The 26,558-nt window shown below is 39.2% G+C and overlaps 3 protein-coding genes and 1 long non-coding RNA gene across 9 annotated transcripts in view; 2 read left to right on the forward strand and 2 right to left on the reverse strand.

The window, feature by feature from the left end:
• mwh (multiple wing hairs) overlaps window positions 1–16,359 on the forward strand; it is a 44,393-nt gene extending 28,034 nt beyond the window's left edge. Inside the window, exons 3-6 of one of the 2 annotated variants that reach the window (XM_034338159.2) lie at window positions 1,326–1,555; window positions 11,111–11,402; window positions 13,115–13,333; window positions 13,403–16,359. In XM_034338159.2, the coding sequence (XP_034194050.2) occupies window positions 1,326–1,555; window positions 11,111–11,402; window positions 13,115–13,333; window positions 13,403–15,766 (3,105 nt within the window). In that variant the 3' untranslated portion in view covers window positions 15,767–16,359. The remainder of the gene's footprint in view (window positions 1–1,325; window positions 1,556–11,110; window positions 11,403–13,114; window positions 13,334–13,402) is intronic. The other variant, XM_034338160.2, reaches the window with a different exon arrangement.
• LOC117610588 (uncharacterized) lies at window positions 11,309–13,116 on the reverse strand. Its single transcript, XR_013062388.1, has 3 exons — window positions 12,919–13,116; window positions 12,315–12,788; window positions 11,309–11,438 (listed from the first exon to the last, which is right to left on the reverse strand). It is a non-coding gene; the product is annotated as an uncharacterized LOC117610588 (long non-coding RNA).
• A 234-nt stretch (window positions 16,360–16,593) lies between the features above and the next one.
• On the reverse strand, window positions 16,594–20,692 carry LOC117610608 (sodium-independent sulfate anion transporter). 2 transcript variants are annotated; one of them, XM_034338193.2, is made up of 9 exons: window positions 20,417–20,692; window positions 19,085–19,306; window positions 18,812–19,007; window positions 18,505–18,725; window positions 17,864–18,428; window positions 17,562–17,788; window positions 17,325–17,498; window positions 17,044–17,206; window positions 16,594–16,958 (listed from the first exon to the last, which is right to left on the reverse strand). In XM_034338193.2, the coding sequence occupies exons 2-9, from the start codon at window positions 19,289–19,291 to the stop codon at window positions 16,807–16,809; spliced, it is 1,905 nt and encodes a 634-aa protein (XP_034194084.1). In that variant the 5' UTR covers window positions 19,292–19,306; window positions 20,417–20,692; the 3' UTR covers window positions 16,594–16,806. The 2 variants fall into 2 exon arrangements, with proteins under 2 accessions (XP_034194084.1, XP_034194083.1); XM_034338192.2 differs by lacking the exon at window positions 20,417–20,692 and adding an exon at window positions 19,495–20,384.
• Window positions 20,693–21,032: 340 nt separating this feature from the next.
• Window positions 21,033–26,457, forward strand: LOC117610606 (uncharacterized). 4 transcript variants are annotated; one of them, XM_076689079.1, is made up of 5 exons: window positions 21,033–21,204; window positions 22,076–22,516; window positions 22,593–22,795; window positions 22,869–25,012; window positions 25,097–26,457. In XM_076689079.1, the coding sequence occupies exons 1-5, from the start codon at window positions 21,056–21,058 to the stop codon at window positions 25,745–25,747; spliced, it is 3,588 nt and encodes a 1,195-aa protein (XP_076545194.1). In that variant the 5' UTR covers window positions 21,033–21,055; the 3' UTR covers window positions 25,748–26,457. The 4 variants fall into 4 exon arrangements, with proteins under 4 accessions (XP_076545194.1, XP_076545195.1, XP_076545193.1 ...); XM_076689080.1 differs by having other exon boundaries at window positions 22,869–24,521; window positions 24,777–26,457; XM_034338189.2 differs by adding an exon at window positions 21,677–21,794 and having other exon boundaries at window positions 21,073–21,204; window positions 22,869–26,457.
• The last annotated feature ends 101 nt before the right edge of the window (window positions 26,458–26,558 follow it).

Consider the following 26,558-nt stretch of genomic DNA (forward strand, 5'->3'; position numbering starts at 1 on the left):
ATAGAAACTTGATTTCTTGTGTAAACTTGACCGATTAACCGCTTCGAATCGAAACCACACTCCGTCGAGCGATTTAATTTACACAAAACGCTCGAGGTATGCTGTTTAGAAAGCGACTGCGCGGCCTTCGGCGTAAATTAACCGGATAAACGATTCTTGAATTCTATCTAGTCACCATTGTAATGCTCCGGGGTATCGGATACTTGTACCCAGTGGCGTCTCGCGTATAAGCACTGTGGAACTGCAGCACCCCTTATTTGCACTTGATATTATCGATAACATTTAATATAATGAGTCCTTTTTTCTTTAATTCTTTCTTTATACTTGCACAATATATAATCCTTATGCTTAATGTCAGTAGCCATCCCCCAGTTTATGAAAAAGATACAAAAATCTTTGTATGGAACTGTGTGCTTCACAGCGGCGTGGTGTTTGACCGTGTGCGCATGCGCACATAAGAAGCTGCGCGCTAGGCTGCGCGGTAGAGAGAGCACTGTTGCTCCCCCAGCGTCGGTTTATTAAAACAAAGGCTAAAAATTTTCTGGAGCAGCACCCCCACTAATTTTATCTACGAGCCGCCACTGCTTGTATCTTTTGAAACAGGTGCAAGTTTTAATTGCCATTCCAGAAGATTACTCGTGGTTGTTTAGATCTCTCCGTTTCCGAGGATACACGGGAGTTGAAGGCGGTTAATTAATTTCCGCGATCGATCTGGGTTTCAACGGGGAATCAATCACCGTAGTAGGTTCACCTAGACCGCAACCTATGGACTTGGGACGATAATCACTATAATTCTAGCGATTTATGGTTAGAAGCGGCGTTAAGTTAACCTCGACTAAACTCCCACTCTTTGCGATCGTCGTTTTGCAAAATTTTGCAATTCATTCGAGACACGGAACCATCGATGGACTGTGACGAATTACAGTTTTTTAGTTTAACCCACATAAGTAAGATTTCTTCTATTCAAGGTCGAAGTAGAACATATTAATTCAATTTTTGTACCATCATCCTTCCGGAAGGATGATAGGCATATGTGGGTTAACTTTACAGCGAAATAACATAATTGAGACTTTCTTGTAACCAAGTGTTGTAATGCAATTTTTTCTAGCTCCTGGATGATGAAAGAAACGATTGCAAAATATAGCAAATGTTCTTAATTGAGCGCATCTAACTATCTTGATAAATCTGTGCCGATTCCAGGGCAGTTATATTAATTTCACTGCAATTTATTTCGATACGTTCTGCATTCGTTCTTAACATAGCGATACGGTTTTTATGTAACGACAGGCGCAATTACGACTGAATCTTTGCGATTTTATTTGCAGGAGCGATTAAGACCGCCCACGTACAACGCGGAGGACTACGCGATCGCCTTGAGACGATGGGGAAGACGTCCATTAGGAAGTGTTCAAGACTCGCAGGGTACTCTGCCGTCGACAACCAGTTCGAGTTCCGGTTACGCTTCCGGAAGCGGCGAGATGACCTTGAGACAATTCACGTCGGTCAGCGAGCTTCTGAACAAGCTCAGGGCTGACCTGAGGCTCGCGTTTCCAAGGTTGGTGCATCTACCAACCCTTAAAACCCTTGCAACCATTCTATCGTAGAAAATTTATTTAGAAATTTTCGTGTTTCATGACGAAAGGATTTAAAAATTTTCACTTTCGAATAGAAACTTTTCGACGGAAATACGTGCACTCGATTGTCCGTGAACAATTAGATCGCACGAGTAAACGCTCTCCTGCTGGAACTAACAAGAACATCTCGAAACTGTTCGATACCGATCGAGCAGGAAGAAAAACTTGAATACGGTTTTTACAGTTACTTTTTACGCGTTTTTTTACGAGAGAAGAAGGAGGAAGGTCGGGCGAATGTGTTGGAACTCGTAAAAATTCTTCTTGATTAATCAACATTCATTAAGCGATCTTATGCTGTGAGAACCATGTTTCGTGTTTTCAATTCATAGCCGAAAATACGAGACAAGTGTGATTCATTTTTTGTACAGTTACTTTTAATTTAGTACAACTATGCTATAATCGAATGAAATGGATCATCTGTTATAGTCTGCCTCTGTTTCCGGTCTTATCAGTTTTTATTACCTAATCATCCTTGCTCGAGTAAACGGTAAAACATTTAATTGCTTGGAAGGGTACTTTTGATCCTGGCTTACTTATCCGTGTTTTTCCCTTCCTTCTGATCTCTCTGTTTCAATAAATACGTTTCAGTCATTAGTCATCCATCATCTTGGCACTTGGATCATTGGCAAAAACTTCTCTTCTCGCAATGATCTCGTTTTTGCATCGTTACTCGTCGCTGATAGAATTAACAAAGAAAAAAGGACGAGTCCCCTTCGTTTCGATGGGATCGGAATAAATAATAGTTCGGTTAGGCGCCAGAATGATTAAGGATCATAGGTAAACGCGTAGATTTGTTTCCGAATGTCCCGTGTCTCATAGTTGGAACTCGAAAGATCGACGATGTTTGCCCGGACGTTGTTGCCCAAGGCACGTTTCCACCTAACGTACACATTCATTTATAACGCGTCTAATCACGACCGTTAGACACAAGCTTAATTGACTCGGCCGATAGAGTTACGATTTTCCCTGCTCTTCCTGTGTCGAGATTCGTATCGGCCCTGTAAGAGATTCAATCTCGCTCACAGCCACCGGATCCTTTTCTATCGGCGATAACTTTTAATTCGACTACCTCCTCGTGTTCGCGTTCGTTTCTCATTCGCCAACATTTCAATTATAAATACATACGAAGAGGTACACGACGAACAAACGTGTGGTTAACAACGAAGAAATTAGAAGCGACCGTTGCGAAGCGATTTTCTTAAAGGAACTTTTATGCTTTTTACACTGCAGGATAGATCGATCAATTACTATCATTACAAATATGTACCATCCAAGGTGTACAGGGTGTTCCATAAAGATGGAATTTTTATTTTTAACCCTCCAGTGGCAATGTTCTTCACTCGGGCCTGATTTAAAAAAAAACTGAAAATATTCTGAAATGTTTATTAACCCTTTGACTGCTGAGTACTCTAAGCTTGAACGTTCTGTGTGTACGAAATAAGAATCACTTTTCTTTTTATTCCATTTCATTTCATTTCTTTTTCTTTTTCAGTGTTTTGTCGTATCATTATAATACGATAACATATGGCGTGTAATTAGTAATATACGTTGATAACTTTTATTTGTGCATCCATAGCAGTCAAAGGGTTAAAGTGAAATATTATTGCAGTAAAAATAAAAACTCGAAGGCAAGTTCTGAAAAGTGAAAAGGATAGAGCATGATAAGGTGGTCAAAAGTGTCCTTAAGGCGATTTTATTGAACTATACACCATTTTATAGCTTATCAAAAAGAACTGTTGCACACCAAGTTTCAACCCTGTATCTTAACCAGGAGGGTAGTTACAGGGTAAGAAAGAAAAACTGGTTTATGCCATATTTTCCCTAAAAAAGTTCTAGAATATTCTAGACATGTTTCTTTATGATTCTGAATTTTTTCAGATTTTTTGAATATCATTAAATAGGGAAAATATGGCAAAAACCAGTTTTTCTTTCTTACCCTGTAACTACCCTCCTGGTTAAGATACAGGGTTGAAACTTGGTGTACAACAGTTCTTTTTGATAAACTATAAAATCGGTTCGAGGGCACTTTTGACCATCTTATCCTGCTATACCCGTTCCCCTAGAACTCGGAGGGGGAGAGTTAAGAAGTTGTTGAAGCAATTAACAGAAAAATTTCTAATTAGCTAAGCAGGAGTTGTTAATACGGTGGATTATGGAAATTCAAGTTTAACCGTAGAAGCCTGCTAACGTCGAGAGCATTGAAAACCGCCCTGATAATATTCCCGGACTAATCACTGGCCGATCGGAGCGCTCGTTTACCCTTATTAAGCGCAATTTTGCCGCGCGCATCGGCGCACAATTTGCGGCGAACGGATACAGGAACGGCGCGGCAAGAACTGCGGCCTGCATAGATGAAAATGATTCTAATCACGAGCGAACGAATGTAAAAGGACAGAGAGGCAAGAACGACCTGTCGGTGGCCATCCAGAGGGGCTTCTCTTAGAAAATGAAGAAAAAGTAGTATGCATGCGCGCCGTGTGAAGGATAACATCGCGTTCAACTTTCCTCGGCCGTGTGCGCGCATTTAACCACGCGACTGCCGCAATTTGCAATGCCTAAGGCCGTTCTAAGATTAAAGTAACCGTATACCCTGTGGCCGTTTCGCCATTAACGAACGGTTTAGAAACGAGAGGAAAGGACATTGCAGCTCCGTTACACGATTCGACCCGACCCCCGTCCTGATGTCACACTTTTCCATGGATCCTGGACAGTTCTTCGGTGTCCATACGGTCGACCGTCCTACATATCCGTATTACTGTTCATTATTCAAAGGTATTGGAACTCGATCGACAAATTGAAAATAAGCGACACCGTGTTCGCTCCAAAAGTGGATTCAATGGTAGAAGCGGATGATTTCTTGCGCGGTGACCAGATTACCCGCAAATAACTGCGCCGGATCGACGAATGTCGATATTACGAATAACTGTATCTGCTGGTCGAGCGTGTTCAATGCGCAAATCGATCTAGATGAGGCACATCCTCGAGTTCCACGATTGAATCGCGTATCGTTTGTCGGAATCTTATTAGAACGTTTAACCGAAGCTTTTTTTTTCTTTTACCTCCTTCTTGCCAATGTTCCAGTCGATGGAATCGATTCAGTTTCCAGACGATCGTAATAATTGCCCTGTCCAGAACGATTACGACAAAGTTTCTTGCGTTGCTTTGAAATTTCTGCGCCGACGGTTCGCGTTTTGCTGAAACGTTGCAAGCTTGTTGGAACGGGTATTAGCAGAAGTTTACGAGCCATCAAGAGTGTCGAATGAATTATAAAACATGATGCCAGGTTGAATTAAATTCAAGTTGGCTACGGAATAACATCCGGTCGAGGAGAATTTTTGCTTCGGAAACTTTCATCAGGAATATTCTTGCCGTTTAACAAGTGTCATCGCGGTTTCAGGATTCGCGTGCGCTTCCGAGCAGACCGTTAATGAAAACTGACGTGTTATTATACCTCGTACATCTGCTCAACGAAGCAAGAGAGAAAGAAAAGAACTGACGGAGCGTGCCGAGTTATTATCGGCTGGTAACCGAAAGGCTGGACGTTTAATTAGACATTCGTATTGCTCTAATTATACTGGCAATTTGAAACAAATTCTCTCAAGTAAACGCACGGTCTAAAGATCGAGTATTGAAAGGGAAGGCTTATCTCTGGAATGATACCACACCCCTATGGTTTTTAAATTTCATATACAGGGTTTCCAACGACTACGTCAACAACCGAAGAGGGATGATTGACAAGCTGATTCTAAACAACTTTTTCCTTTGCCAAAATGTTGATTAAGACTTTGTTTTCGAGTTATTAACAAAAAACACTGGCCAATCAGAGCGCGCCTTTATCGCGTTCAAGCCGTGGTCGTGCTTTCGTGGTTCGGTCCGCGCTAAAGGCGCGCTCTGATTGGCCAGTGTTTTTTGTTAATAACTCGAAAACAAAGCCTTAATCAACATTTTAGCAAAGGAAAAAGTTGTTTAGAATCACGTTGTGAATCATCCCTCTTCGGTTGTTGACGTAGTCGTTGGACCCTCTGTATACAGGGTGATCCTTTCGCTAGAGGACACAAAGGAACTGGCGACAATGAACCCCTTGACCGCACCATGAAGACACACAGAGTCGTCTCGGCCCGGGTAGGTCCTTGCTGGCACGTGACAATACGGAACTCTTTATGGTGCGGTCAAGGGGTCCATTTTCGCCAGTGTTCCTTTGTGTCCCCCAGCTAGAGGATCACCCTGTATATGTGTTAGGTTAATGGTGAGATAAATATAAAGTGTCAACGTGCCAAGATATAGAAAATCATGAAATCCGATCTCTTTCATCTTTTTGGAAAAAGTTTTGCAAGAAGATGGCGCTGGGCATCACGAAAAATGATAAGGGTTAGGTTTAGGTTTAAGTTAGATTCTTTTTTGTCTGTTACGTAGAAATAATATAATTTTGTTTTTCAATTTAAACCATATATTCGTTTAAGAAAGCTAGAAAACTCGATATACCACAACTTTGCACATTGGCACTTCCGCACGTTAGGACTTCATATTTTAGTTGGTTATACCCTAAACACTCTTTACCTACAGTTTGAATAAAATACAAGTATGGTATCATTCCGAAGCCTTACCAAAGGGAATAAAAGAAACGCGTGACGGGTATAGAATTCTTGCTGAATTTGAAAAGGCTCGCGTGTCTTGGGTCCTTGTTATGCGAACCAGGCCACCTTGCCATTGATATTCCGCGTGTTCAGCGCGTTTTCTCGATCATTGCCACGTCGAACCGTTAATAGCCTTCGGAGAATCGCTTTCAGTTCATTCATAAAATTTGTCCCTATTTGTATGTCAGAAACGAAGCCTCCGTCACAATGGAAGAGGTTAACGCGTCGAATCTGACGTAGATTTTCATTCTTTCCGTACATCACACGCGAAACGTTAAAATCATACCCGACGATTTTAATCGAACCGAAACTCGAGGCGCGTAATTGGTCGGGTAAAAGGAAACAGACCTGTGGCTCGTGAAATATATACGATGTATTTTGTATAAAGCGGTCTGCCTATCCTTTTTTCCGTTTCCACGCGCAGGAATACGAACCGCGTCGAAGAAGCCTCGACCGGCCAGCGAACCCGCGATACCCCGCGATGCTTCCGGTTCGCGTAACAGCGAATGCGTAACTGCTTCCTACTTAATGGAAATCGAGGAAGTCTCTCTTTCTAGATATGTATATATTGTTTTTTTTTTTTTTCGCGCGATATCAGATCCCGTTTCTGCTTCTTACACATAGCTGGCAATGCATCGTGATCGAGCGGATAGGCTCGCGTTCATAACCCAGACACCTGGTCGTCCTCCAAAGAGATCGTGAAACGTGTTTATCTCGATCGTTCCTCCGTCGCGTCGGTTCGTCAACCTGCTCGTATCAATTCGAGCTCGCTTCTGAAAGAGCGTAAAGTCAAGTTCAAGCTTCTTACGGTCGAGGCAAAACGCGTTTCGATTCGACCGGCTGCATTTCCTAAGTGGTTCTACAATAAGCGTTCTTTGTCTCGGCAAAGAATATGTGCACCGGCGGTTTCTATATTATTTCCTACGTTTATTTACGTGCCGTGTTTACCTCGTGCATAGCGAATAACGATAAAGTATTACGACGGAAAGACGACGCTTTTATCGGTTACGTTTTTCTGCCACCTGGATTTATGCAATCGCAGGATGTTTCATAATTGAATGTTTTTAGGAAGCCTTCTTATTTTGGACTTTCTGAGAACGCAGATCTCGAGAGCCAAAAATAAAGAGGAAAAAAAAGTACAGAGATTGTGTAATATTTTCAAGGCTAAGAGCAGAATTATCGCGTGAAAGAGAAACGTTCAGCCTTTCGTTTTCTTCGGCTCTTCGTGTCGTGTTTTAGGGTGTGCCCACACAACCGGCCAATAGGGAACACTTGATATTCATGTCGCGTCCGCCGAAGGCATTCTTACGTGTACACCGTAGTCTGCATAATGCGGGGTGTAATATAATGCACCCATTGCTGGACGAAGCCTCGCATGATGTCTCCAGGAAAGCGTGTGGTCGATAGCCGTTCGCCTTGGAACGAATTCCTCTTTAGATCCTCTATTCGCCCCTGCAGGGTGTACACGAAACTATTCGAACGAAAATTGTCTATCAACAAAATTTCAAGATAGACTTTGGTCCACTCTTCGATTACCACTCGGTTCGATTCAACGCTCCTCATCCTCTCAACTCCGCTTTCTATCCGCTTGCAATTCCGTCAGATCGATTACGCTTCGCTCTTTGCATACTCCTCGCAGTCATTCTCCTTTTTCCTTGGCGTACGTATAAATCCAAATAGGATTCGTGTTTTTAAGAGGTTAAATCATTCTAGAATTTTGAAAAAATCGAAATTTTTTTTTTGCTTAATAGATGCCTTAATGTCTTAAAAATGATATGGCAAAAGATTATGGGTGGGAAAAATCTCTAAGTACTCAAATTTCGAATTCTGGCGCAGCCCCTCCCGGTCTGCTGCGCCTATTACTGAAGACTTTAAACGTATTTTTCAAGAAACCGCATTTTTCAAACTGGCCAGACTCAAATCAAACAGATCATCACCAATCGATTTGAAAATTTAACAATATATTCAAAACTAAATTCTCTACCGAACTACGTAGGATTTTTTCTTCAAATTTTACATTTTCTCTTAAAAAGTACACCATTTTTGCAAAAATCAATATATCAAAAAAATCCTACATAGTTCGATAGCTGTTTTCATATACATATAATCAAAAATATTTTGATTTTTTATCCTAAGTTAAAAATTGCAAGAGCTGCTGGTCCGACCGTTTAGCCCTACAAAAAAAGGCGTCATCGAAGGAATGCTGCAGAGCCCATATTTTGATTTGAATCACTATACAAAAATTAATTTTTAAAGTTTATTAGTTATAAAATAAATTTGGATTTATTCCGTCATTTAAAAAAAAATTCCCAAAATATGCCTATTTTTTCTTGCTCTAGAGTGGCCTAACCCCTTAAGGCGAGTGTATTTTGCACGCGTGTACACGCGCGAGTATCGCGATACACCGCGCGCTATGCATAATGCGACAGGTAACATAATGCGTCTATTGTTAGAATGTAACTCTTTCTCTCTTCCTCCGGTCGGCTTTTAAAGGCCGCCGGTAAATAGGCGACGAATACATAGTCGCGTACATAGAAAACGTTTTAATACTCATTTGCATGCATTCAACTGGCGTTACGGCGCTTATATACGCTGTTTATAGAGTCGCCGTCTAGACGAACGTCTTTTCGAACACCTTTTTACCTTTCCAAGCCAGCCAGCTTTATTTACGACTGTTTGTCCAGGTCCGGGGAAAAATTTCGTGTACAAGGTGGCGTTTGTAAACTCGGAATTCCTATGTTATGATTCGCCTCCTCCAGGCTTCACGATGCAAGAAGATTGTTGGTATCGTTGCTTCTTGGAATTTCTAAGAAATGTTATAAGGTATTTCTTAAGGCGGTTAACGAAGTCGTAACTCATAACGTGACAGAGATTACACGCGAATAATTGGCATTGACGAGCGCGTGTTCCTCGGCCGGTGATCGAAAAACATACGGGTCAATGTCGACTTATCGTTTACCTTTTATTTCCCCGCATTCTGGCCAGTCGAATAACGGGAACCGGCAATATTTCAGATATCCGGACGATCCACCGGTTATTCTACTTTTTATCACCCGCTTCGCGATTGGAATTTGACAATACTGTAAGCGTTTAGTGGAGAGGGAGAGAGGATTTCGTCTCCCCGGACACCATTGGTTCGGGGCGGGGGCCGCTAGGTGGCGGCGAGATGATCGGTGACAATGTTCTCGCTAGCGGTCGACCGGCATGCAGTTCAAATATACAGGGTGTCGCAGAACTGGGGTAGGACCCGTGGAGGGATGAGCAACCAATCATTCGATACTATTATTCCTTTCTTTTTTTAATTCATTATTCGATACAACTTTTGCCCAACGAATCCTATTATACCGACGTGATGCTGATGCACTTGATCACGCAGAGCATGCCTAACACTGTTGCGGTTCGGCCCGCGCTAAAGGCGCGCTCTGATTGGCCAGAGTTTTTCGTTAATAACTCGAAAACGAAGCCTTAACCAACATTTTGGCAAAGGAAAAAGTTGTTTAGAATGACCTCAGCAATCATCCTTCCACGGATCCTACCCCAGTTCTGGGACACCTTGTATAGGAGTTCCGAATTGCGGTATGATAGGGTGTCTGGGGTAGGGATCGTTTGATATCAGCCCCACTGACGAGTCTGACAGACGATCCCGAGACAAAACGCCTTCTTCTCCCCTTTCCTACAATACTGGATAACCTTACGTTCGTTGAACTGTCGTCGATGAGTTCGATGCGTTTACCGAGGGAAATTGCATAACGCGTACATGTACATAGAAAGTGAGAAAAGCATCGGTTGCAAGAAAATTCTCACGGCGGCGAAGAGGAGAAACTGCAGCAAGGTGCACAAAGCCGATGGCCTGGCTAGGTGGATCGGCCAGCTACACGTGTCCCGGCTGTATAATTAAGGAAACTAACGTGACACGATCAAAGATAGCTCTCGTCCATTACGAGAATTCCATTCGAACTAAACGCGAACAAGAAACGCAATCTCCACCTCTGCAACAAACTCTCCCTCTCTCTGCCTGGCCTCTGTCACCGTTTGACAGTGGTAATATCTATTTCCCCGTCCTTGCACCTGTCTACCTTAAGGCCATCACACACGTACCCACCTGTTCACGATCCATGTAACGGAAGGACTATCTTGTTTCGCTTCCTCTTCGTCCTGTTGGTCTAGGGCAATTGATAAATACGATGTCTCGTAAAAACGATATGATTACGAGGATCAGGGCGAACGATAATCGGGCATAAAATCCGACTAGTTTTATATCGGGGTACATTCAGAGGAGGATGAAAATTAATTAATTAATGCCTTGCATCGATATGCTATCCGCGAGTCACGAAACGAGGCTCGTTCTTGGATGAAGAAAAATAAAAGTGACTTCATTCAATAAATCCGTTTTTACATTATTCATTGGATTATGTTTACGTAACCAGTCGGTGTATCCCGAGAATTTATAGTTGATAATGATGTTCCAGTCACTGGTAGGGTATGTAAATGTAATTGAAATATATTTTCTTCTCCTCTTATGTATTTACTTCATTAACAGTTATCGGCTTTTTGCCCCGTCACTCTTATAATCGTTCCGTTGACAAGCTCAAAGGAACTTGCTTACCAGCACCTATAAAACCGGATTGCTTTTTCTCTTAATCGCAAGGTCCCATAATTATGTAATTATACTTTTTCTTCTTTTCTCTGTCACCGGTTCAATGCCTGTTACGCGTGCTATCGTTTCTCTTCAAGGTTAACGTATATATACCTCCCTTTCGTTCCGCTATCGATACTCTTCCGCTCGCTACGCGACTGTGGAAAATCAGGCAATAGAAACGAGAGGATTCATTTCTTTTTCAGCTTCGTCCAGGAATTCGCTTCGCCTCCAGCCGATGGGATCACTTTGTTACTCGAGACACTTCGAGGTGTACAGCTGGCCCAAAGTTCGCCACCCACTTCCGGTCACACGGGTCCAAGGGTCGGCACAAGGAGAGCTGCTCTGGACGAGTTGGGCTGCGTCGAGTGTCTGGCCGCATGCGCCGAGCGATGCGCCGATGCACCGAGGCTCCTGGTGCAAGCTCAACCGGGTCTTCTCGCTCTGGCGGTTTGTCTGACCAGTAGCTTGAACCGGTCCCGAGTGCTGGCACTCCAGGTAACAATCGTCACTTCCGTTCTGACTGCCACAGTACTGTTAATCAAAAAGGATCATGCATCCATTTACATTCGTCCTGTGTTTCTTAGCTGCACTATTTTCAAAGATGATACACTTCATTTCTTAATCATTTGAATATATTAAATTTCTTATCCTCGAGATAGTTGACGTGTTAGTATGAAGTATCTGTTCGTGTTTAATCACCGTTTTATTCTGAGCATAATTGAACGTCCAACTCTCGTCAGTATACCTTATCGTATTATTACTTACCGTTTAGAATAACATTAACGTGGTTCTATAAATAAAATATTCATGATTAATTTCGCTCGTTATCTGGCTCGTTTAAAAAAAAAGGGAATCCGGAACGCATAATCGTCGCGATTACAGAAATAATTAGCTAGAGGATAGTGGGTCAACGTTGCTGTAATTCGCGAGAGTGCAGGCTCGTTACGTCTCTGACCCATTTAGATAGTCGTAAACGTTGTTGTCCAGTAAACTCGGTCCACTTGACGAGCCGCAGCCCGTTATTTCGTGAGTGTTCACTGTCAGAACCAGTTTTTATCCTTTATCCAAAACGTTATTCGGCCGGCTTCATTTGCAAACTGACGGCCACTTTTTATTTCCCGCCGGCGAGGAAGTGCACCTCGCAAGCATCGCGGTTACGATCAGACACGTTCGCTAACCGAACTGGATAATTACCAGCACGGCACGTGATCACAGAAAACTACAGTGTCGGGGTAATACGTATAATGAGAATACAGAGAGATCGTTATCGCGCCCTCCGTAAACCAACCGTGGACTTAGCTTGCTCCAACTAGACTGTTAGAAGAATTCACTGTTCTTAGTTTTCATCGTACGCTATGGATTCACGTGTTGTTTAACTCGTTAAAGAAGAAGAGAAAAATTACTTACTTGGAAGAATTTTCGGGTGTACTTCCGAAAGGCCCCTCCACTCTAGCGACCAGAAATCGAATGAGACCATTTTCAAGTCCGGCAAATAAACCGTTCTCGAGATATATGAAATATACTCACATTCGGCTTGAAAATCAGACTGCGCATGCGCAGGAGGGTGTGAGGCTGCGCAATGGCTCTCTTGCTCCATCGATGGGTCCCTTGTTTCTTCATATGCTCCCTCAGCAGATCCAAAATGCTCACTCGTCACTCTTCCAACTTTAATTCGAATTTTAAATCTTTTATTCTTTGATTTTGATTTTAGTTTTTCTCGTTTCTCAATTACTATAAATCCGAAGTTTGGCTGCCCTAGAGTGGAGAGACCTTTCGGAAGTACACCCCCACGCGGAGAAGGGATTTTAGTGGATAATACGAGTCCCACACTGCCGAATAGTGCGAAATGGGCTGCTCGGCTCGTATGTAACTGTATTTCCCCTTCGGCAAATTAAAAAACAAGGTTAGGTTAGATTAGGTTAACTGGAGTAACCTTCGAGAATTAATTTATAACGTCATTTGTGATAATTATCTCTAGTTAAGTCTAGTTTACAGGCTACCTACTAATTACCTGTATCTCTGAAACGTTTAGTGATCCAGCTCTATAATTAGTCTCAATCGATTCCTCGTATGCTAATAGCCCTATATATAGACTCTCATCTACCTAGGGTGGGGGGACCTTTCCGAGGTTTCCCCGAATTTTCAATGAACTTAGCACGATATTGAAAGTGGTTGAGGATAGATTCGAAGGATTTCGATTATTCCAGTTGTTGACGAAAGTTTGCCAGACACCTGGTGGTCACGCAGCCGTCTCTGAAGCCGTATCGACTCTGAGGCTAAAGTACGGCGAAGGTGGACGTTTCCGGTTCCTAGCCGGCGCGCTCCTCGCTCCCAGAGCAGCAATTGCACTGAGAGTCGCAGGAGTTTCATTTCTGAACGCCTTCCTCAAGTCTGCACCGCGAACCCAGACCAGATTGTACATTCAGGTAACGCGTCAATTGATATTTTCTATCCTAAACGAACCTTCTTACTGTACGTTCGTCTGTTATCCACAGGCCGAAGCCTGCGAAGCTGGATTAGAGCCGCAGGTCCTTCAAGAGTGGCTGAAAGAATTGGACGGTAGGGAGGAGGACGCTCTGAACGATCTTCTGCACAAGGAGGTTCAGAAATGGACGCACAACTGCGTCGACGTGGACGCCCTGCAGCGAAGGGTCGTACGTGCCGAGGAAACTTGTAGGATTCTCAGCAAAAAGGTTTCGGCGTTGCAGACGCAGGTACAGCAGCTGCAGCTGGAGAAGCTGAACAATTACAACTTGGAGGATCGTGAGAAGATGACGTTGCTCGGCACCAAACAGTCGCCGAAGGTGTCCTCGAACGCGGAGGACGAAGGCATCAGCTCGTCGGAGAGGTCGAGCAGTCCGGAGAACACGAAGCACCAGTCCAGGTCCAATCATCAGAAGATGAACCCGTCACCGGATAACGATCAGGAGACGACGATAGAGGATGTGATCGAGGAGCTGAGGATCATAGTGAAGGATGCCGAAGAGGAGTTCGGTGACAAGAATCACGAACAGGATCGAATAGATCACGTAACTGATCAAGACTTTTGCAACGAACACAGAACAAGCTCGAAGATCTCGTTGAATAATTCCGAAGCTTACTTGTACGACAAGGTGTTGAAGAGAGATCAGACTGACGCAAAGATCCCAAACTCTAACACCGGTTCCAACATGTCTCAGAGCGTGATCAAAGGTGAACAGGTTACTTACTTTGGCAACGAACGAGATTACAGCATAGATTCGAGTAGCGCCAAACGACTGAACGGTGAAACTCGTCGGGTTTCAAAATCATCGGTAGATGGCAGCGTGAAGATCGTCGTTAAAGGACCAGACGTCGAAGAAGCAATCGTCCCGACCATTCTACACCCTCAGCCACCCAGGAGATCGCCACCATGTTTGTCGGCCATCATGGCAGTCAGACACTGTGATTTTATAGATCAAGAGGAGCCGTACAATTCTCACGACGAAGATATCGAAGAGGAAACTTTGGGAGACGGCAGCGACTCTCTTCTTAGCGCTTCTCGATTGAAATACAACGGGAAGAGTCAACCGTATGAAGAACAGATTCGAACAACCGATATGGATCACTTTCAGAAGCAATGTAAGAAGGAAATTGAGAACGACGGTGAGACGAAGACAACGAAGAAATCATTGGAGGACGTTCGGCATTTTGGCGAGGACGAAGTGAAAGATAAGAAAACGATACGGAATTACGAGAGTTCCTGCAGCGGAAAGAACAGAACGAGCAACGAGTCCAGATCGAGCAAACAAACGGACGGGTTCGCGCAAAGACACGGGTCGAAGTACAGAAGCGAAGTGGAGAAGCGGAAGCTTCTTCGTAGATCGTCGAGCCATGATTATCTCGAGTCGAGTGCCTCGAGTCCGCGCTCGAAAAGATCCTCCAGAAGCAGGGTAGAGAGTCAGATCAGGAAGTTCGAAAGTCTGAATTCGTTCGACGAGCACCGAAGTCTTCAGAGTTACGGGAGAAGCTCGGAGAATCTGAGCAAAGAGGAACAGCTGTTCGGTGATGAGAATTCAAGAAACAGGATGCGTAGATCCGAATCCTTCCACCATGTATCGCACGTTGCCAGAAAGGAGCGATGCTCGTCTCAAGGAGGAAGCGACAGTGGATTGTTATACGTGACTGATTTCAATCTGGAACCACTGCTAACTCGAAGACCAAGATCCATCGACGCTCCAAAGTCGCCCAGTTTGTTGACCAAGTCTTTGGATAGAATCGACGAAGGTTTGGACTCGATGGTCGACATTGTGATCACCGAGGAAAAAGGCCAATGGAGCTCTGGCAAGTATCAATCCAAAACAAAGAAGGCTCGACAGGAAAGGCAACTGGTTAGGTCGAAGTCGAGTAGATTGGAAGAATCGAGGAGTTGTTACGAATTGGATACTAAAGGGAGAAAAGAGGAATCGAGAAGCAAACATTTGAGGAATGATGAATTATATTCTGGACACGTGAACAACAAACAGCTGAGGAGCGACGAGTTGTACGAGGAACAGAGAAATCGAGAATGGAATTGTCAGAACGAACAGAATTCTACCAGGAAGAACGAATTAAATTTGAATTGTACCCCTATGATATTAACGAAAAACGGCATGAGACACAATTCTTTCAGTCAGAACGAAACTATGGGGAATAAGTTTACAAACAGATCCACTGACTCTGGTATTTTTGCTGGCCGAACTTACGACACCTTCGGACTTGGAAAGAATCGATTCAATGCCGGGAAATATTCGGGAAATCAACCGGTCAAAAAGGAGAGTCCTGCTGGAAGAAGAAATACCACGCCTGCGATCATTGGAAATCGTGGAAAAGTCACTGACGTAGTTTCAGGACTTTATTAAAAATTAATCTTTCAATTAATAAGTTTTCGACGCTGCTCACAATGTACGAAATATTGTACAGTATTACTAAAACATATTTTTGTACAGATTTTATAAGAAAATGGAGATGTATGTCTGATGGAATTCGGTGCAAGCAAACATCGAAAGTGAAATGTAATCTCGTTTAGTTTTTATAATACGTATATTAATGAAACCAATACGATACTTCAGTGCAATATGTATAAGTATTATCAGCAGAAGTTGAAGAATTAATTTATGTTGTAATTAATACTGTTGATAATTACAGTGAGTATACACATACCAGTTTTCATAACGAAGATACGTGTTTCGGTGATGGACCAATTACACGATTTTAACTACATATATCACGTTAAAAGCTGTAATTTATGAACACTTAAACAAATGAGACACACGTGTGCACACACATTTGTGTACATACACTTGTGTACATAATACTACTAAAATATGCAAAAGCTAATAGATAACAGAAACGAAAAAGTATTTTTTAACTTATCACATTCGATTTACTCACGCTGAAATACAATTGTATCTTTGAAATTTAATAAAATTGTTGTCCTTAATCTTGCATCGTTCTTTTTTTCAGGGTAAAAATGAAAATATATAATTCCATAACATTTTTTTTTTTATTTGTCATTGGTACAACAAACGTAAGAAAATAAGAAATACAATATATTTCATTTATGTATACAAACATTTATACATACATATATATATTTACATTCTCAATTGATAATGTACAATATGTTATCATTTTCTTAATTATAATTTAATTTCACGTCTCATTTTTTAAATTATAATCTTCTTAATTATAATTTAATTTAACGTCTCATTTTCTTAATTATAATTTAATAATACTGAAAATTATTTCATAGGATCAACGGCTAAATGAAATGCAGAGATAGAATGTATGATCAACGAAAAAATTCATAAATAATTCTTAACGCAAAGTTATGAGTTTAAAACTTTATAAAAGGAGTAAAATAAAACTTTCGAAATCCAACAAAATACATATTATTATTCTAACTAGCTGTAGCATGCAACAATGTGGTCGTGACTTCGTTCAAGTCTTGGCATGAACGTCCGGTACGATGAATAACTTCGAGATTATTTAACATCAAAGGTTCGTGAGATTTATCGCGCGTTATCTCCAAAAGCTGTTGCGACGACTTATCTATAAACAAAATAAAATGACAGTATATGAATGATCATTTAATAATCCATTTCTAATCAAAATAATTTTTCTTTCAAAATCTGACCTTGATAAGTTGATAACAAGTAAGAAAGTTCATCTTCGGTAGATATGTATTGAAATTCTTCCCCACAAGCTCCTTTAAGCACAGCAATAACATCCGATCGCGGATTATAAAAGTACAAACCCTGTTTTCGAGCGTTAAATTCATTTATCAACATTGCTATTCCCTGTAGTGGAGGAAATGATATTACTATCGCGTGTACCAATTATTTTTCTGTTATTCATATATATATATATATATATATATATATATATATATATATATATATGTATACATATATTTACTTTAGCAGCGGTAAAATCAGCTCCGAGGACATATCTACAATCAACCACAACTGGAAGTTGACTGAAGCCTTGCTTTATGGCAACATTTCCAACTGATTTTTTAATAAAATCTACAGCAGGAAAATAGAGACTGTTCCCGGGTGTTACCATCAGATAATCAGCTCCAGAGTTAGTCTACAACACAGAAAATTCGTGTTTATCTAGAAATACACAATTACGAGTTTAATCGATACTCACTGTATATTTATCAACGTGTACCGTAGGACGTGCAGAGGGATATAACAAGAATACAAGATTTGTTCCTACACCTAACAAGATTCCATACTCCACTCCAATGATCAAACAGAATATAAATGTGACAAACATTGGGATTAAATCTTTTTTGCTACTTTTCCATATGTGCTTTACAACTTCGTATTCAATCATATATATTACTGCACAGATAATGACTGCTGACAGAGAAGCTAGAAAAATGATATCTGTTCAAGTATATTAATATCCAAATTATGAACGAATTAATTAAATGGCAAGTGCGTTACCCTTTGGTATAAAGTAGAAATATGGTGTCAGTAGACTTAAAGCCAGAATAATCAATAATCCTGTGTACAAACCACCCATTGGTGTTTTTACACCACTTGCATGATTCACTGCAGATCTACTAAACGAACCTGTAACTGGCATTGCACTTGCACAGGATCCAAGAACATTACAAATACCTAGAGTGATTAATTCTTGGGTGGCGTCTACTTTACCACCATTTGCAAAGGCTTTAGCAATTGCTACATTCCCAAGGACGCCGATTACAGGTACCAATGCTATGGATGCACCTAATTCTGAGCACATTTCAATGAAACCAAGTGTCTCATTCTTAACATGTGTGGAGAAAGGAGGTAAACCAAATGGTGGAAGACCAGATCTCACAGGACCGGTAAGGACAAATTGAGAACCAGAGTCTGCAGAGTTGAACATGTAGGCTATAGCTGAACAGACAATAACAACAAGAGCATTTCTAGCTGTTGATATCAACCATATCACTTTTGTTAATATCTTCTGATGTTTATCTGGCTTTTCATTACTCAAACCCAACTTTATATCTTTCATTTTCTAAATAATGGAAAAAACATGCTTTACTTCTATAATTAGAAGAATAAATTGTAACTGATAAGCATTTTTATATTACCCTAAACAGCAACAAAACAATAATACAAGAGAAGCTCATCACAGTATCCCATAAACTGGTTTTGTCAATGTTTTGTATCACCTTTGTTAAGGTGTCTAAAAATCCTTGAGAGGAGATCTTTAATCCTAAAAGCCCTTTTAGCTGAGAAACCACGATTATAACAGATGTTGCAGAGGTAAAACCAACTGTGACTGGGATTGATATAAAATCTATAAGTACACCTGCAAAATGATTTTGTAACTTAAATATCCATGCTATGAGCATAAGTTGTACTGTTTAATATTTCAACTGAAGTATGATATGATACCTAAACGAAGGAAAGCCATCAAAAGTTGCAAGCAACCGCATAAAAAAGCTAATAATATTGCAAAATCTGCATTTCTACCCTGTACATATTCATGAGTCATCAGTGCCATCAGTGCAGTTGGCCCAATTGTAATATCTTTGCATGAACCAAATACAATGTACACCATAGCACCCATAAATGCAGAGTAAAGGCCATACTGTAAAAAATATATTACTGTTTTAGAAATCAGTATTCACATGTTTATACGAAATTATTTAGTCAAAAATGATTCACCTGTGGTGCTAATCCAGCTAACGTTGCATAAGCTAGTCCTTGAGGCATAACGGTAAGTCCGACGGTAACGCCGGCAATCATATCGTTTAAAAATTTTTCGGAATTATATTTTGGCAACCATTCCACGATTGGTATTCGTTTTCTAATAAATTTACTTAACTGACCGCCTTTCAGTTGCCATTTTCTACCGTCAATTTCGGGCCCCATTATAAGTAATGTACCCTTGAAAAACATATAGAACTTATAGAAACTATAAGCTATCGATGCAGGGTACCTTTGCGTTCGAAATGATGTAAGAATTGTAATCGTTTAAAAACTAAATGTGATAATACTCGTTCATATCGTGCGCGTCATGGAATGATAAGCCTTTAGATATTTAGGTTTTGCAGAAACCGTGAAATATATTTTACCTGTGAAAGTTATAACTTTCACCGAAACACAGCTTCCCACGCAAACTTTTGTATTTCAGTTGGTCACCGTGTTATCACGTGTCACGATGATAACATGAATAAAGGGGAAACGATACCTAATTCTAAATTTTCAATGCTCACATTTCACGATATAACAAAGAACTGAAAGGCGCCGAAGGCCTTTCGGCTACTTATATACCCCGACAGAATGCAAAATTGGTCTCACATTTGTGGAGGAAAAGTTACGGCTAGCCTTCATACTTTTTGCGGGATAATAAACGTGGAGTAAGCATATATATGAATAATCTTAATGTTTTACCGATTCAATAAAATATGATAATACAAATTCTGGACGAAAACACATTTATCGTTTTCTATATAAAAAGTATGTGCTGATTAAAAAGAAAAAAACAAGCGTCAAAGTAATTACAAATCGAACACGCTGATAATTTTAGAAATATATCTTCCATTTAATAGGAATTTTTTCATTTTCAGTTTCTATAATATTTCTAACTCTCTTTCAATATAATGACGCTACGCACACTGGTTGTGCATTCATTATTTTTATCTCATTTTAATTATAATTTTTAACGGTGCTTAAGGCAGTAACAATCAATTGCGCTTTTTTTGTTATTTTACGAATCATTGAGCATTTCGGCTGTTCGAATATAGTACATATTTCTCAATATTCGTCAAACGCTATTTATTAACGAGGACAACGTGCTTTATTAAAGGGATACGGCTACTTGACCCTTTCCATTGACAATTATCGTATATACATTAAAAAAGTGTTACACGGTCACACGAATAAAGATTTTGCGTATGTTTTCACGTAATGAATAGCTTGAATTACCATAGTTCGATTTTAACACTCATTCCATAAAAACTACATAAAGATTTTACGATATAGAAGATGACATACATATTTCTTCAACTATGCATCATCGTAGGACATACGGCTGATTATCGTGAAAAAAGTATCATTCATATAGGTCATTATCGATTACATTTGTGAGCAAGCATAACCTTTCTCAAATTACTCGTCAACTTCCTATCATATTTTGTTTTTTATAACTTTACTATGCAAAATTATGAGTGAAAGCTGACGACACGCACAACTTAAAATCCGTCCGCGAGAAAGAAACGTACAACCAATACCAGGCGCCGAACACGATCTCACCATAAACTGAACGTAGGAATCGGCACTTTATACGAGATGGTTTTCCAGGGAAAGTACAGTTTGCGTTCTTGTCAATAGAGGGACTGCATTCGTACACTGCAGTCGGTAATTTAGAACGAACAAGTTTGGTTTGCTACTTCGTCGAATGACAACCAATAAATTTTCACTATTTTAAAATGTCCTTTGAAGGGTGCGTTATTTGAATTTCAGAAACGTACTACTGCTCTAAGCAATATTTATTGGCATAATATGAGCAATAATTACGAATTATAGAATTGTCATTTATAGAACTACATAATAAAATGGAAAGGTTATGTGAAAATTATGTTTTTTTAATTAGGTTTGAAAATTTTCCTTTTGTTTGCATTTGCGCATCCTCCCATGTATCAGTATCATATATCAGTATTATGGCGTCCTGTACGGTGGTTGGATACTCTTTCTAATCTTCGTATATCAAATGGAAGACAGTTTTTCTCCTACAAAAGATTCTGCTTTAATATTTCGATTATCATCAGAGAATTAAATATACGGTAATTAGACAGTTTATCATTCTTATAAATTAATATGAGAGTAGTTTTGAATTGGAGAATCTACAATAATGACCGTATCCATTCGGTATCAATTGCGTCGTAAATGTACTATAATTGTTTTTGATCTTTGTATTAATTACATACAAATTGAATTTAAAACACTCCTAGGATTGGGTCCATTATTTTTATTATGTTCTTCTTGTTTCGTCCATTAAATAACTTCATAGCTTCGATACAAAATAGCATATTTAAGCGATCGCGAAAATAATGTCGTTACGTTATTTCGTTATGTTATATTGGGTGATTTTGTTGTAATTTACTGTAATGAATGTAAACATTGTATTTGTTATTTTCAAATCGTTTGAAATTCGATAAGCTTGTAGTCTTTGGTCTGAATTTTATATAAAATAACATTAAGCTATTATTTTCTGTAAGGAATTATATTTAGTTTTTTTAAATTAATTTCTGCCAGGTAAAATGGAAAACTGTGATAAAGATTTACGAAAAGCATCTGATATCAGGCAGATGGCCATAATCGGCAAGATACACAATATGCAATGGCTAAAAAAAAATTCTCAGTTATCAGGCCTGTATGTTTAAATTCATTTCATACGTTTTAGTTTATTTCATTTAATTCTTTGTATTTTTGTATTATTTTATCTTAGTTATTAATAGTCTTTTATTGTAAGATACGTTTGTATTGTTAACAACTGTTGTAATGTCTGTACTAATAGAATAAGAATTGTAATGTTATGAACAAAAGTATATTATTGGGTAATAGGGTATTCAGTGTGCAAAGAAAGTAAAAATGTTAGGACATGATTATTCTAAATATCCTTGTTAACATTTGGTGTTCATCTTTATATTATAGCACCAAAACACTTCCAGATGCTATAGAATTAACAGATAATACAGTTGAAAGTAATATAAATGAAGAAGCAGAAGAAAGAATTGAGGTTGCTTCAGTTAACATTGTTTCAACTAGTCCTGAAATAGATCAAGTTAAAAACATTTCAACTAAAAACTTAAATGAAGATAACAGTATTACAAACAAGGAAAAATTACATTCATCATTAGAAGTTATTGATTTAGTTCAAGAGGAGATGGAGACTGTTTGGAACAAAGATGTTAATGTACCTAGTTCGTTGTTTCCAAATTCTCAGTCTTTGGTTGTGCAAAGACTGGGTGAGCAGGAGAGAATAAGTATGACTTTGGCGGAGAGTATTGTTACAGTTCAATTAGATCAATTTAGGCTTAACGAAGAGGAAGGGAATAAACCAAACGACTCTCATAATGAAGCCGATAATGAGTGGTTGGTAACAGATTCATTTAACTTACAGCTATTGTATCGTGTATTTTTAAAATTTTACACGTATGTAATTAATTAGGGATGCTGTTGATCATATCTCTAACTTGCCCAAGTCAGATAATGACATAGATAATCAAGCAAGTCCAAAACAGTGTCATGATAATAATAACAATAATGCGAAATCTAAGAGTCAATCAGCACAGGAAACAAAGAAAAATGTACAAAAGACGACAAAAATTAATACCAAAAAGTTGAATGAGCAGAAGATTAAAAAGCAACCAGGTGAGAATGAAATCTTTCAACTTAATTTGAACATTACTGAACATAAATTTTAGTAAGTGGTTTTTTATTACAGGCAATTCTTTAAAAGAACCTTCTAATATTTCGAAACAGGGTTCTAAATCTAAGGATGATTTGCTGGATTTATGTAATGATGAAAATAAAACATCAACTTCTACTGCAGAGTCGAAAAAGATATCTGTTGCAATAAGTCCTAAGTTTAATGATAAATATAGTAATAAAGTTAATGGATATAATAAACAGTTGATTATTGGAAAAGGAACGCGAACGAAGGAGCAACAAGTTTTTAAACCACATTTTTCTACATTTAATGATAGTGGTAATAGTAGCAAATCCTTCGTAGAAGGATCTGATGACAAAACTAAATGTGTTACTACGAAATTAAAAGTATCTAGAAATGAATCAGATAAAAAAGCCAGGGAACTAGATGATACAAAAAGGTGTCATAAAGTTCAAGTGACGCGTACTCAGTCGTATAATGTTCAATATAACAGAACTAAACCGTTAATAAAGACACAGCAACGGTATGTAAAGAATGTAAACAAACCGGATGAAGCTACCTCTATTAAAAGTACATCCGGCTTTAATACCACCGCGTCTACTTCAACTGAAAATTCGTCTAAAAAGAGATGTGAAAATCAACAAAGCGTAATGAATAAACAAATTAGCGATACGCACTCGACCCACAATATTTTGGGAAAGAGTATTAAGAGTCCAATTGTTCCAGACTCCAGTATAAGTGAAAGAAGCTCTGCAAAGTCGAGTTCTGTACCATGTAAACGAAATTACCAAAATTTAAGTAACACAAAACATACTGTTGAAAGGAATGTCAAAGATGATCAAACACATAGTCAGAAATTCAAGAGGGATTCTAATATTTACAGACGTTCTTCGTCTGTTGTCTCGGCATTCTTAAAAGATTTAAGTGGACAAGCAAAACCAGAGGATCACAAAAAGAATGTTACCGATAACAATTCATCAAAGGATTATAAAGTGAAACCGATTAGCACGGTAGCTAAAGTACATTGTGAATCTGAAGGCTCGAAGGTATCTGTACATCCGCATAAGACAAGTAACGGTGCTAGTAATACAAACAAGACTGATACAATAGATTCATCTACTCTAAATAATGTACAGTCTGTAAAATCATTAAATTCTTGTTCAAACAATACCAAAGATCCCGCGACTGTAAATGTGTCACAAGAACTGCAAGTTTCTCAAGTCTCTTGTAATAAAACAGAAGTACAATTCGTGAAGACTGAACAAGAAGATACTAGTAATAATAATAGCAATAATAAAACAAGTACTAGTAATTCAGATACCAAATCAGTTAAATTCTCAGATAACGTTCAAGAGATTAACGTGGCGCATCGGTCAACACCATCGCACTCCGATAATCAGATTCATCAACATAAGATAAATCCAATTAATTCGTTTTATTCCAATTTACAAGATACGTCTAACACGAGTAATGCTCAACAAATGGAAAATCATGAAAGCGTACAAAATAAGAGTTATTTCGATAATAATAATGCTCAATATAGTAATACAAATATCAACATACAACCTACCGAAAGAGATTTACATCTGCTAGACATAGTGCAACAAAAACCTGAACAAACTTCGCATATGTCTCCACAGAATGTATTGCCACAGAACAATGGTAGCGCTGCAACAATTGCAATGGGAAATAGTATACCTTATCAAAGTATGCCTGCTATGTATTTAAGTCAGTATAATAATACGCAAAATGTACCAAGGAAAACGGCCGACAGTACAATCATTTCTCAGAATGCGTTAATTTCAAGTACCTCTTCTTATAACGTAGAAAGTCAGAACGTTTCACATAACGATACTTCCAACGTTCTGATGCATAATACTCAAACATCTGTTTTACCACCGCCTGGTTTTCATAATCATCCTATAACTACTCAACATAATCAATGGAATTTACCGCTTCCAGATATGTTTCTTTTTGGAAATGTGATGAACTCACCTCCTCCTATGAACATGCCGATACAAAACTCCAGACACGTGTGCAGCACGGATTTCAACAACATGCAACAAACTGGCTACCTGCAGCAACCAATGTTCTACGTTCCACCGATGTGTATGCAGAGCTGGAATCCGTTACTACAGTACCCACCGCCTTTGTTTCAAAATCCTACATATGCTAATTGTAACACGTATCCTAATCAAGTATTATCATCAAATAATTTAGTAGATTCTGTTAATTGTCCCGTTACAACGTCTGTACACAACAACACGTACAAACATTTTCAGCCAGTGCAGCAGATTGAGAATCCTCCAAATTTCTCTGTGCCTGTGAAACTCGACAATTACGTGGGAAACATGCAGGGGTGCAAGTCGAACAACGTCAGAGTGAAAGATAACCAGATGGATGCTCACATGAGGGCTAATCAGTATCGAGCTCCGGTGCCAAACGATTACCAAAATTGTTCACCAGATGGTCAACTGATGTTACCATTCTCCTATGGAATCGCGATGGATTCGATGGCAAGAAATTGTCCATCTAACATGCACGTACATATGAGTCAGAAGTATGCACCGCATGCCCTAACTACCGCTAATTATCAGAGAATGCCAGATACATGTTCAGCATACCAAAACAATCAGGACTCGAACAATAGAAAGGATGACGTATCGAAAAACGATTCGGAATGTATACCACCGATGGTATCGCCAAGGGAGTGTATGTATTACGGAGTTAATTACTCCCGCAAGAGTGATAACGTACAGAACTCATCCATGCGATCGGATGTGAAACCCGTTGCTTACAATATCCATTCGGTAAACACTCAACATTACGTTCCGCAATTTCAAAGGAACACCTCTTACCAGAACGCGTCACCGAAAGAACTTACATCCAGGGTAACCATAGGTCGTGGTATACGGAAAACGATGGATCAGTAAGCGTAAAATAGCGACGAAGCTATATCTATATTTGTTGTTTTTTATAGATCATTGCAATTCAGTGGTACAAAAACCGTTACACTTACAATTATTCATCCGTTTGTATAATCATCGTTAATCTTTATATATGTACGTATATTGCAGAATTAATTCAGGTATTTAGTTTTCTTTCTGTTTAATTAATCTAGAATCTACTTATATATAGATACACACAAAAATATCATGTACATCGTGTTAGATGTTTCACATTACTAGAGATAGTTTCTAAAGTTGAAAAAGATGTAAAAGAAAATTTATACGATACTGCCATTCGTCGGAAATATTATTACAATTAGCTTTTTCTGGTTTCCTATCATAACAGTGTGAAAGTAGCGAATCTATTTTCTAGATTTTCTTCAGACATTTATATCCACATTGCTATAGAGATCGATGTTACTCGTTACTTGGATTCTATGTACTTTTTGAATAACGAATACTCGAGTACTCGTTTCGAGGTGTTTCGCGATGCTTAAGAAACGCGAAACGGCAATGCACGATATTTAAGTGCAAAAATTCTCGAGAGAACACTTTTTTAAGTTCCTACGATCGAAAGTATTACGACCACTTAGCATTTAGTTCGCGTTACGAAAATTTTCCTTTCGTTTTTCCTTTTCTTTAAAAAATTATTGAAACGAGAAAAAAAAAAATGTTGCGTGTTAAGTATAAGTATTTCAGAGCGTCGAATCATTTGATTTTTATGACTTAACGTCGATAACATGATTTTCTTTACATTTGTTCAATTTTCTTCCTTTTATTTGTTTATGTTTCATTT

Source organism: Osmia lignaria, chromosome 7 (assembly GCF_051020975.1).
Source record: "Osmia lignaria lignaria isolate PbOS001 chromosome 7, iyOsmLign1, whole genome shotgun sequence".
Lineage (NCBI taxonomy): Eukaryota > Metazoa > Arthropoda > Insecta > Hymenoptera > Megachilidae > Osmia > Osmia lignaria.